This window comes from Lissotriton vulgaris, chromosome 7, assembly GCF_964263255.1.
Source record: "Lissotriton vulgaris chromosome 7, aLisVul1.2, whole genome shotgun sequence".
Classification (NCBI taxonomy): domain Eukaryota; kingdom Metazoa; phylum Chordata; class Amphibia; order Caudata; family Salamandridae; genus Lissotriton; species Lissotriton vulgaris.
The window spans coordinates 1,281,188,205-1,281,200,995 of record NC_141695.1 but is presented as its reverse complement, the minus strand read 5'-3'; the positions used below and the strand labels follow the sequence as shown (position 1 = coordinate 1,281,200,995).

The following is a 12,791-nucleotide window of genomic DNA, read 5'->3' as shown; positions in this document are numbered from 1 at the left end:
GACTGAAGGGAAATAGATGCTCTGAATTCAGGAAATCAGAATGCTACCACAGTCCCTTAAGTGTATACATTTCACAGTTGGGCCCTTCAGCTTTAAGTGGTCCATCCTTTATTGTTAGTTAATCTCTGAAAAGTTTCAATGGCTTGGTGGGAAAGGTCTTTATAAGTGTATTGGAACCGTTTGGCAATTGCTAGAGTAAAATCTGAAACTGAGCACATATCAGAATGGAGGCTCTTTGTCTGATCCAGCATTTCATGAGCATACATACAGTTTCCTTGAGGTCTTAATCTTGTTTTGGTAAGCTATGAGACCTAGCCTATCTGTTTCCTTGGTGACTGGATTCTACAAGTCACTCTAGAGTGTTGAGCTTCGGATCACCAGCTTTCTGGATCTTCATCTACCCACTAAAGCTATCTCCTCTCCCAAAATGTTCTCCCTGATGGGTGTTTAGATCTTTTTATGTGTACTGACTTTTGATGCTCATACACTAATGTTGCCTCGGAGATGTTTAGTTCCTCACAGATGGGAGTTTTAAATAACGTAACTCTCTACAGTGCAATAATTCCTGCTTCAGGAGAGAAATTAGACGGAAACTTTCTGTCCTGCCCAAATTAACTGCAGGACAATCTGCAAAGAAACCCTGTGTATACATAACCTAAAGCACGAATGGTTAAGGAGAGGTCTGTCAAAAAAATAAACAAGTTGTTAGACCTTTATTGATAAAAATGTTTGTTAGAAAAAATAAATACTTATTAGTTTATCCGTGATAGAGGAGTATTCTAAACCTACATTTTAGCTCGCTTAAGGCCCCTGCTCCAGTGACTAAAAAGCAGACACCTCTATGTCAAGGAAAATTCAAGAACAAAGTGCAAATTTTAAATGGCTGGACTGAGTCAGAAGGTTCCAGTATTGAAGAAGAATAGAAATTGCAGCATGTTTTATTTGGGGAACCCAAATTAAAAGTCCACAAATATCCCTGATTGATTAATAGTTGTGAGTAGGTAATTTTAGTTTTGCATAACAAATACAGATGAGGCAGATTGTTGTGAGGACTTGGCGGCTGGATTTCTGAACCTGACTCCTGGCCTTCAGTGTTAATCTTGACATGCCCATCATGCTTTAATATTACATTGAATAAAATGCAAATATCATATATAAAGGCAGTGATATGCTTACAGTTTTCATGTGACTAATTATATATTGGGGTACAAAAGGGGGTGGTGATGGACTGAGCATCTGAATCAATCAAACACTCAAACCCAGTCAAAAGATCTGGGTGTAATCCATCACCGTTCTTTAGCCCACTCTGCCACCCCAGTTCAGACATGGCCATATGCAAATCAGTCTGACCCTGTGGCTCATGGGAACAGTCCAGCCCGAACTGCCAAACCATGCCTTCCCTGGACCGGAAACAAGCTTCCGAGGACCGGTTTCTGGCATTCCAGCCGTCTTCAGCCCGGCTTGCTTGAATCCAGTGGCAAAGTGAGCAAGGGACTCACGTCTGAGCATACCCTGCCACACTTGATGGATTTAGGCCCAGATCTCTGTACTGGGGTGAATGTATGACATTGTTCTGCCTTCTGTCCATCAACTGTGGTTTTTGCATTTGTCACCCCGAGTGGGATGGGTATGCTCAGACGTGAGTCCCATGCTCTCCACACCACTGTATTCAAGCAAGCCGGGCTGAAGACGGCTGTAATGCCAGAAACCGGTCATCTGAAGCTTGTTTCCGGTCCAGGGAAGGCATGGCTTGGCAGTTCGGGCTGGACTGGTCCCATGAGGCACAGGGTCAGACTGATTTGCATATGGCCATGTCTGAACTGGGGTGGTGTGGAGTGCAAAAAAATGATGGATTTAGGCTCAGATCTCTGTACTGGGGTGAATGTATGACATTGTTCTACATTCTGTCCATCAACTGTGGTTTTTGTAATTATATATTGGTTCACTATGAATGTGTGGTGTCAGTGGGGTGAAGTAAGGAAGAACACCCCAATATGGTTTTACTATTCTAGTGTGGTAACACAAGCTCTATGCAGAAGAGCACAAATCCTTTCTTATAAAAAATCTGTCATTAGATGATTATATGAAACAAAGATGAATTTATTTTCTGCGCACAATGACTCAAGTTTCTGTGTTATGGTAATTTTTAATGTATCGTAAAAAAACAATTTTCCACATTCTTGTGAGTAAATGAAGAGTTAACAGCCTGCAAATGATCAACTGTTTGTTTGAAACCTAGATGGGAAATCCTGATCAGCTGTTATGGGTTAGTAGAAGTTGAGGCCCGGCTTCCACTAAGAAGTAGTCCACTTGGAAGTTCTCACCCCCTTAAGCAGAGAAATAGCTTATTCCTGGTAACTGTTAATGACCATCTGTCCTCAGGTTAATTACAACATTGACCCTCATATTATTAATCGCTGTCCTATAACCTAGATTGACCTCGTGGTCTTTAGGATTCAGAGGAACCTTCTACTTGATGATGAAGCCACATATCCAATAGTTCGTATTCGCTTTACAGTGGCCTCTTTCTGTAGAGTTTGTGAGGTTGTTTGCTTATAGTTCATGTAAGTGATGTAAAGAACAACTCCGAGACAGGTGGCTCAGCCCGAACGCCTCTAGACTAAGAAGCCCAAATATGTGTGTTCCTTGACATTGCTGTTTGGAAGGGCATTAGTGGGTTTTTTGATAAATTCTCTCAACTCTCCCTGCAGGTCATTGCCACAAGAGGTGGAGGTCCTGGAGTCCATCTATCCACATGAACTGCATGTGCACCGAGGAAGCAGCAGGTAGAGACTTGTACTACATTACCTCACTTTCATTTTCCATCATAACACCACATCGTTTTCCCTTTCTGTTTATCTACTCTTCAAACACCCCCCCCCCCAACCCTCATCTTTTGCGTTCACATTGCTGTAAGTGGCCCTCAAAATAGTAATTTACTTGAAGAAAATGTGCATACTCATTTGTTTTGCACCTGCCCCATCTGCTACGACCGGGTGCTAGCGGTGACCTGGACTGCCTCATGTTGGGCGTTTGAGTCCTTATTAGGTACATTGTCAGTTTAACACAGAGGGTATTGCTGTATTCCAGGTGTGAGTTGATGTGTGCAGATTACGAAGGGGTGCTGTTGTGTGAGGGATGAATGGCATGGCGTTCACTATACAGAAGAGTGATAGTACTACTGCTCCCATTTGGGTGGTGCTTGAGGCCTGCATCGCATATTGGGTCTAATTTCTTTAGCTTGACTTCCTCCCTCAAGGACTTTGCTAGAATAAATTCAGTCATATGAGCCTGCCAAAATTATGTAAATACTTGAAAACTATCTATATAAAGCAAGAGCTACTCCTCGTACCAATGGGATGGGGTAAACCAATAAAAATGATTAGTCTTCCCAAAACAGGAAGTCCTGTAAGAAAATAATGGTTGAAACTATGCACAATACACAACCCAATCAAATGTATTGATAAGTTATCGATCTACAATGAGATCCACTTTACATAAAATACATATTACAATGAAATCCACTTTACAAGAAATACAGACTACATAATCGATACATATTTGAAAAAAAAAAAACATTTTAAACCACATTTTATTTGCTCGATTAAATAATAGTTGCCTAGCATCTTTTGATGAGTGCTCTGCCGTATTTCAAATAGACTGGTTTCAATAGACATCAACAATTATGATGCAATGCGGGGCACACAAAAAGAACATGTTCTAAAGTTTGTCTGGAATCCTCGCAGATATTACACAATCTAAGTTCTGGCCCCACACTCAACCATACTCGCCTAATAATATTTAATGGTGGGATATTTTCAATCAAAACTATTTGAAAAACCGACTAATGCCCTGTTTCAAGTTCCACTTTAAATATGGTTGAGGGTGCGCGGTAGAACATGTAGAAACTATTATCTCCATCCCTCTTGTTTCCCTAAATGAAAGCATATCGTGATCCCTGGAGGTAATCCAAATTATATGCTTTAAAAAATTGTGTAAAACTAGACATTGCCTTAAGCTCAACCCTGTTCAAACAAAAGTGCTGTGGTGCTTTGTTAAAAATCTTTATCATGGAGTTGGCGGTACTACATTGGCCAAATGCTTCTCAACGGAGTAGGCTTCTAAGGGAATTCTTTATGATAAGCAAAAGCCTGTGGCCCCCTCGGAGGACCGCAGCCAGCCCCTTGAAATAGATGCTTGGGGCCCCATTTCTAAGTATAAGTCTTCAACCAGAGCAAGGGTATTTACATTACAAATTTTATGAAGCATTTTCCTCTTCATTTTATGCAAAAAGTTCCATTATTTCAAGTCAATAATTTCAATGACATAAAGTAAAATTATGGGGATTTTTACATTATGCACAGAAAATGGCTAAAAGATCTGCGGCCTACAGCCCTATAAATTGATAAAGAGTGCATTGGTATGAGCCATAACTTTCTCAGATAAGGGCAAAATGTATTCTTTCCCAGAGAGATTGGCAGAGAACATTTTACCCAAATAAGGATATGCCGTAACACATTCCAGCTCCTGGGTTGCTAGCCGCCACTTACAATTTCTCAGATTTCTACCTCCCTTGATATGAAAGATCATCACTTTGCTCTTATTGATATTACTCTTTAAATTATGGTTTTCAGTATACCTCTGCAGATAATCCAAACCTCTTTGAAGCCCCCTAGGAGCCAGGTCCAAGATCACAATATCATCCTCATCCAGTACATGGCACCAGGTAAAGGAATAAAGTTCAATTATTCGATTCAGCAGATGTTCAGAAATGTTTACATTTTGGAAATTTCACCACAGAGTTAGTCGATCTACGCCATCAAAGGCCGCCCAGAAGTCAATATAAGTAGCGTAAACTGTCATATTGCGTAGCACCACATATTTCTCTAACATCAATTGAAGGGCTGTGATATTATCTAAAGTTGAACTGTTAGGTTTAAACCTAGCCTGCTCCAACTGTATGATATTAGCGTCCTCCCAGTCTTGAAGATGACCTTAAAAGCGCTTAGCAAACACATTTCCTATCAAACCAAGGAGTGCTATTTGCCTATAGTTATTAGGAAAGGCAGTTGAGCCCTTCTTATGTAGCGGTAAGATGATACTACCCCTCCATGAAGATGGAATTGATCTATACCACTAACCATATTTAAAGAGAGCTACTAAGTAATCTGAGCAGAGGTCTACTTCTAATTTTATGATTATCAGGATTTGGTCCGGGCTCCTACCACCCAAGGTTCTCATGTGAAGTATAATCTCCTTAATTTGAGCCCTCGAGATGCATTCTAAATCTACCCCTTCAGAGGAGGAAACCGCCAGGGGAAGCACATTTTCATCAACTGGATGGTTAGCGGAGTAGAATTTCGATATATAGGAAGACCACTAACTATTTCAGTTTGGACTGATTTTGGGCCTAATTCTACTCCCAGTTGATGTAATTATGTGCCAGACCATTCTGGAATCTTTATTAATGGCAGCTTCCTGTAGATCAATCCAGAGCCTAAGAACCTGCTGCCTTTTTATTGTCTATTTCCTTCCTGTGCTTCGTCTTTTTAAGAGTTTTATCATTTTCCTTCTTCCCCTTGAAAAAGATAAGAATTGTTGCCTTTGAAATGTATTAATTTATTACGGATACATTCCTTGCGGGCGACTTCTTAGGGTGTATTATATCCTCGAGGGGCCCCTTGAGGAAAAAAGTTCTCTATCGCCAAGGCCTGCACAGCCTTATAAAAATAGCCTCCGAGATTAACTCGCTATCCATGTTAAGTTGAAAAGTATTTTTTTAAATTGACCTTTTAGCTGTTCTTTGCTGGATGTATTCCAGTGCACTTTCCCATTTGGGCATTTGATCACCCTTAAAGTTCCAAGGTAAGGACTTCTCCATAGCTAACTTGATGTTAAAAGAAATTGAAATTATTTTATGATCGCTCCACTCAGAGTCCAATATCTCAAAGGTAGTTACCAAACTAAACATGGGGAAGGAAGGAAGAATATAGTCAATTTAATAAAGTCTTCTCCCGCTCTTGTACGTAAAATGAGCAGGGATATCTTCGGCCAGTCTTCTATTTGCGACTATATATCCACAGTGCTTAATTTGTTAAACAATAAGTGCCAGGACCCTTTCAGGAGATCACTGCTGCTTGCACCACCCATTGCTTCTACCAGCGCTTCCAATAACCGTATCAGCACAGCTACTAACCACCACACACCTAGCAGCAGTGTGACAGTTCAAACTATTCTAGGCCCACATAGCTATAAGAATGGCTTGTGCCACAGGTTTTACACATTTTTAATGTATATTGAATTAGTAAACAAATGTTGTTGTGCTGATCTCTAAATTAGGGCAGTCTGCCACATGGGTGTGCTGTTTGTCTAAGTGCCAGTGTTGACAATTAAGTGCCAGTACTGAGCACCGTAAACCACCGGCTCAAATTAAGCACTGTGTAGCCATAATCCTTACATGCACCTAAGAGAAGCCGAAGTCTCTTATTTGCTCAACCGATCGGCTGGAGAAGAGGACTTGGTGGATTTAAAGTGTCCTCCCTATTCGTATCTGGAAACAGGCTGACCACATAATTTGACATTTCTGCATTAAAATCCCCCACTATTACCAAATTAACTATATTTTCTCTATCCACACCTTTGGAAATTAAAGCACGATACACAAGGCAGAGAATTCACAGAAAATATCACAATCATATATTGCCACCTTTCAAATATAATATTAAAATACCAAAAAAACTGCCTACAACTTCGTATGACTCAATTGTTGTGAATCACGTTAATACTTGTTATTACAGATTACGTTACATATCAATCATTTCAGAGTAATGAACATTTTATTCATCCTGATATGCTATGTATTGGGATACCAGTAACCTTGCAAATGTTTGTTGATGCAGTCTTTCGAGGGAATTATTCAATATTCTCTTAACTACCTCAGGACAGACAGTTTCACAAATATGTGAGTGCCGTACTGCAGTTGTTTTTGCTAAAGAATTGTTTAACAACTGAATTGGGGTTTATTTCCCTCAATCGATGAAATACAGTGGCAAAATATATTTTAAATCTGTTAATTCTGCCTTGTGTATTGTGCATCCTTTTCAATTCTTATTTCCTTACAGGTGTTCCTATTTTGGGACACTGTTCTGATGTTCGTGAAGCAAAAATAGGACACTCGCTCTAAATAGCATATGTCCCATTTAATCCCTAGTATGGGCAGTTATGACAGTTGGAACACAGAAATTATTTTTTAATGTGTTCTTTGTATTTTTAGCCACATTCTCAATCCATTCTTAGTCAATCTTGGTAATTGAAACAGCTTGGCTGTGTTTTGCTTCTGATGCAGGTGTTTTTGTTTTTATGGCTGGAAAGTCTTTAGCCATAGGAAATATTCAATAGACAGGGTTTTCCTTGACAGTCAGTATTGTGCTATATATAAAAATGTTATAACACTTCTGTGTTGTGAATTGAACACATTCCTACTCATGACAATAATCCACACCAAACACTGTCTTGAATAAAAGTCATAACATTCATTTGTAAAATCGCATCAAACCCAGAATCATAAAATTGTTGTTTTTAAGCCATCAGTATAAGATCAATGCATTTATTCCAACACACACACTCTTTGTAATATAAAAAAGTTAGTCATACATGACCAACATTTAGCATACCTTGTTTTTTGTTTCCTAATGAAGAATAATGGAATTAAATAATATGAAAAGGGAACTTCACATCTTTAATACTACAAAATAAGAGGTATATGACGGAGTATTAACTCTATTGCAGATAATATCAATTGGTGCCACCTATTTTGTACCTTGTTTTAAAGTAAGAATACTCACACCTATGAATCGTCAATAAACCCCACGTACATGGTTCACAGGCAGGAACAGCAGGAGTTTACAAAATTCTTTAATGGCAATAGTAAGCCAGCAGAGAACAATGTTGAGGTCTTTGGTGCATAGCATAAGAAGGCGGTGACATTGACTCCCCACTCTCTCAAACAAAACTGGCATATAAGGACTGATGGGAAACTGCATGTTAAAGCGAGGTGAGTGAGTGAGTGAAGGGGCACTTATAATGCGCCTGGTTACCCAAAGGCATCCCAGCGCTAAGGACACTAAATCAGGATTATAACATGTCATATCAGGGAAAGAGCAAGGTTTTCAGCTGTTTCCGAAAACAATTATGATTAGATTGGGAACGAATATGGAGGGGAAGACAGTTCCACAGTTTGGCAGCAGAATATGAGAACATACGGCCTCCACTTCTAGTGCGTTTACTATTGGAACTACTAGAAGGTATTTACCCTCAGATCTTAAGGCTCTTTTGGGCTGATAGGGGAGGATCATAGCCTGAACCAACCTAGATCCCTTTCCTTCCAGTGACTTATGTATGATACACATAGCTTTGAATTGAATCCTTTCACGGATGGGAAGCCAATTAAGCGAGGCCAAAGCGGGTTTAGCTGAGGAGCGTTTGAGAACATTTAAAAGAAGCCGAGCTACGCAATTTTGAACAGTCAGTAGTATTTTAGTGGTGGATATAGGAGCTCCAAGATAAATAGCGTTCGCACAATCTAACCTAGATAGGATCAGTGCTTGAATTAATAATCTTCTAGCCAAGAAAGGAAGAATGGAGAGGACTTTTCTAATCCTCCGCAAAAGGTCGTAGCAGACGCCTGCCACTTTCTGCACCTGTTCCTTGCAGTCTAGATTAACATCCAATGTAACTCCTAAAATTTTTATAGACTTTTTTGGGAGGGAAGGGGGGCCTAGGTTGTTGGGCCACCAAGAGTCTATATTGGACGTAGCCATTTTGCCCAGAAGCATAATTTCTGTTTTAGCTCCATTAAGTTTCAAAAAGGAGGTATCCATCCACCTAGTCCTTTTTCCAGACAGGACGTAAGGGCCCCTTCTGTGTTGTCATTTTTATTCAAAGAAACGACTAGCTGAGTGTCATCTGCGTAAGTGACAATCTGCACCCCGAAAGGGGTGACAATATGTGCCAGAGAACGCATATAGACGTTAAACATGATGGGGCTGAATGATGATCCTTGAGGGACTCCACAGGTTGAGGCACTAGGTCGGAGATACAGTCGTCTTCAAAAACCGAGAAAACTCTGTCTTCTAAGAAAGACTGCATCCACTTCAGGGCTCCTCCCATAATCCCTACCTCCCGAAGTCTACTAATCAGGAGCGAGTTATTAACTGTATCGAAGTTTGCGCTGAGATCTAATAAAATAATTACAGCACAGCCTCCATCATTCAGTATCTTCCTGGTTCCCTCCACTACCGATAGGAGGGCAGTCTCAGTGCCCTGCTGTGGTCTGAAACCCGTTTGAGATGAGTGGAGCAGATCATTGTTTTCCAAAAAACTCGACAAAACAAAATTTACATGTTTTTCAGCGATTTTACTTATACCAGGGAGCACAGATATGGGTCGATAATTCGCCCAGTCTTCTGGATCAAGGTTGGGCTTTTTCAGCAGGGCCTTGACCATTGCCCTCTACCATAGGGGGGGAACAATTACCGCTAGGAAGGATGCATTAATCAGGTCAACTAGGACTGTGGAGATTGCCTACTGCTCTTCTTAAGATCAGTAAGACTGAGCTGGATCATCGGGTGAACCAGATTTAGGGTGGGTTAGAATTTCAACTAAGGCGTCCTGGTTCAGTAGGGGGAATTCCTTCAATGAGGCTTGTTCCTTTATCGAATCGGCTTGATGTGCCAACTGCAGATCTCCTTCCGTTAAAAAGGATTTATAGATGGTTTGTATCTTCACCGAGAAGAATTCCTCCAAGTGATTGCACCGGGATTGAGGATAGTCTGTATTCTGTAAAGGAGCGAGCGGAATCAGGAGGGATTTAGCAATCGCGAAAATCTCACACGGAGAATTACCGCTGAAACTATTTCCTCCTGATAATAGCGGCTTTGTGCAGCTTTTATCTCTGATTTGTAAAGTTTGATAGCTTCTCTGTATTTAGCTTTATTACATTGTGAAAAATCTTTTCTCCACTTTCTTTCTAGTACCTTACACTCTTGCTTAATCTTCCGAAGTCCCGAAGAGTACCATGAGTTTTTCTTGGTTCCGGTTTTTATCTGTACCTCTTTTTTTTGGGAGGATATTATTTAATAAGGATTCTAGCCAGTTATTGAAGGAATCGTTGGCAGTTCTGGGATTAGGGTGGAATGTTGGTCTAGTAGTGTCCAATTCATCCTCCCACACATCCCATGGAAGGGTAGACCAGGTCCGAATCAGTTATATCAGGTGGTCCACATGAGTGTTGTGTATCCTTAGCATATCATTTATATCCATGCGCAAGTGGCAAAAATGTGCAGTTACGTGAATACCCATTTTACATTTTGCCCAGCTCTTTAGTGTTAAAATGACTGGTATTTAACTGCTTCACTAACTTGGTAACACTGCACCACAGAATGAGCATGGTGTACCCCGTTACCCCAGCAGAAGATTGATGCTCTCTACTTGGAAACAAAAAAAAGTGCAAAAAGAAATACCTCAGTAATTGCAGTAACTTATTTTATCCCCCAAAAGTTTAAATCAGAACAAAACACCCAGAGGAAAGTGCAACCCCACTACAGGGTGTTTGAGTGATTATCTCTTTTAGGCGATGTTAGAACTTCTCACTTCTCCCTATGATCATGAAACCACTCCCAAACAATAAAAATGAAAGGATGAGACTGCGCTTCTCTGGCTTTCTCCAGTTGCCAACATCCTACATTCTCATATAGTGTCATCACAGTAGTTACAGTTACATCACAAACTCTGTCAATACTGTAACTCATTGAGAACTGGTAATTACTGGCCAGGTATTGCCCTTTAATACTGTAGTACCTTTTCACTCCCAAATCTCCTGTTGAACAAAACGTTCCCAGGATTAAAGACTTCCTTTTTTAGTCTAAACTACATCGACCACTTTCTTTAATGTCCGTACTAGTTTTCGATTTATTGGCATCCTGATCTTCAATATGGTATGGTAAATGTAAAGGCACATAACCAGAGTTATTTTTGCTTATCAAATGACTCTCAAACCACCGTATGTTGCACTTTCTTGAAAACCTCCACCGTGTCTCTGAACCCTTCCCAACCAACCAGTGTATTCATTTATTTCGGGTGTCTTCTCTCTAAGTTAAAAGGAAGCTTACACTGTTGAATGACGTGATACCAACATTTAGGCATTTGCTTTGTCCCGCACTGCTTTCTTCCGATTCCATCGCTTGTTGTGGCTGCCTTAATACACCCCTTATATTTGAAGCTGAGTAGCTCAACCAGACTGTTAGCACCTGGCTCATGTAACTCAGATTTTTAGTGTACTGCACCCTTACTCTTGAGGTTACCCTTGAAGTCTGAGGACGCTGACAAAACGCCATTATCTACAAGTTTAACAGTGGGTCGACTATGCCTTGAAAACCCCTCTTCCTCATATGTATACTGATAAAATATAGTCATAGACCCTTGGTGAGGTGTTTTGTGTGGGGGTGGGGGGTATGGGGAGTGCAAGCCTAGCCTCTCTTTCATTTTATTATTCCCTGTTAATGTTTACATGGCTACAAGAACAACAGTACCTCCAGCCACTGGGGAACATCCTCTGGATTAATGACCACTGTAATTCGATGTCACAGAGCTTAAATGATTCAACAGTGGTAATATATTCTCTGTAAAGGGAATAGTTTGTGAGAAAAACGTTTCTATTGGAATGGTGGCGTAGACAATAGGTACTCAGCCGTTGATTTTGATGAAGTGTTTACATGCCAACATTTTAACCCTATCAAGTTTTTAGTCTGGGGACCGTGAGGGCTTTCTTAGAATGGCCGTCGGTGTAATAGAACCTCCATGCAAAACTTGGTCTGCCCAAGTCAACGTGTAATGTGATCATCTGTTAGAAGCTGATAAATTGGTTTAAAAAATAATGAAGCAGGTGTTGATGTCAGTAAAAAGGCTAGATTGCAATTTTCGTTTGTCATGAACTGAAGTAGCGCAGTCAGAATGGCTGGCTTTGTGAGTCATTGAATTAATATCCGCTATTGAGTACCTCTAATCTCAAAACTTTTCATCGCCAAGATGTTTATTGCTCACTTTTGCACTGAGCACTTCATTGACTACACCTTGAAAATTGGTCTTAGCCCATTTAGACCAAGGAGGGAACTGAAATCAAAAGCGGAGAGAACGCCTGGAGTTCAGACAAAAATTCTAGGCAAAGAAAGACACACTCCGACGTAGCAGTCGTGCACCGAAGGACAGTGCTGGGAAATAACACGCCCCATTGTTGAGAAGGAAGTAAGATTTGATACTGAGCAGGCCAAGGGATATTGAGATAGCTGTGGAAGAACACAGGTTTGATCTACTGAAATTTACCAGGTTTCTTAAAAAGCTGGGGCATGTAACAGGTTTCCTAAAGCCCTTGCTTTATGACTTAATGACAGTCCTGTAGAAACACAAGATATTGTTTCTAACATAAATAAGGCTAATGGAGGACCTGCTCCTTCCCAACTACACAGCATACCAAATGCAAATTAAAAAGAATCTTACAGTAATAGCTTACATTACCTGTATTCAAAGGACTGGCTCTGGAACGGGATGACTGAAAATTGAACTTCCCTTTGACTATTTGTTTAAACTATACTTCCAGGGATGGCACAAAAAATCTAGATACCAGTAAACGCATACTTGCTCCCATGCAAAGGGAAGAATGGCAAACCATTACAAGTACTGACTGGAGACTTGTATGTAGGTTAAAGTAACTGTATGATTGGGACTCTAAACAATAA

The 12,791-nt window shown here is 40.4% G+C and overlaps 1 protein-coding gene across 11 annotated transcripts in view; it reads left to right on the top strand.

The window, feature by feature from the left end:
* The window catches only part of RNF25 (ring finger protein 25), a 124,889-nt gene that overhangs the window by 44,051 nt on the left and 68,047 nt on the right, over nucleotides 1-12,791 (top strand). For 6 of the 11 annotated variants that reach the window (XM_086931843.1, XM_086931849.1, XM_086931851.1 and 3 more), the window contains one exon: nucleotides 2,712-2,786. In XM_086931843.1, coding sequence (XP_086787969.1) covers nucleotides 2,712-2,786 — 75 coding nt within the window. Of the gene's footprint in view, nucleotides 1-2,711; nucleotides 2,787-4,634; nucleotides 4,727-12,791 lie in introns of all 11 variants that reach the window. The other 5 variants (XM_086931853.1, XM_086931848.1, XM_086931852.1 and 2 more) reach the window with 1 other exon arrangement.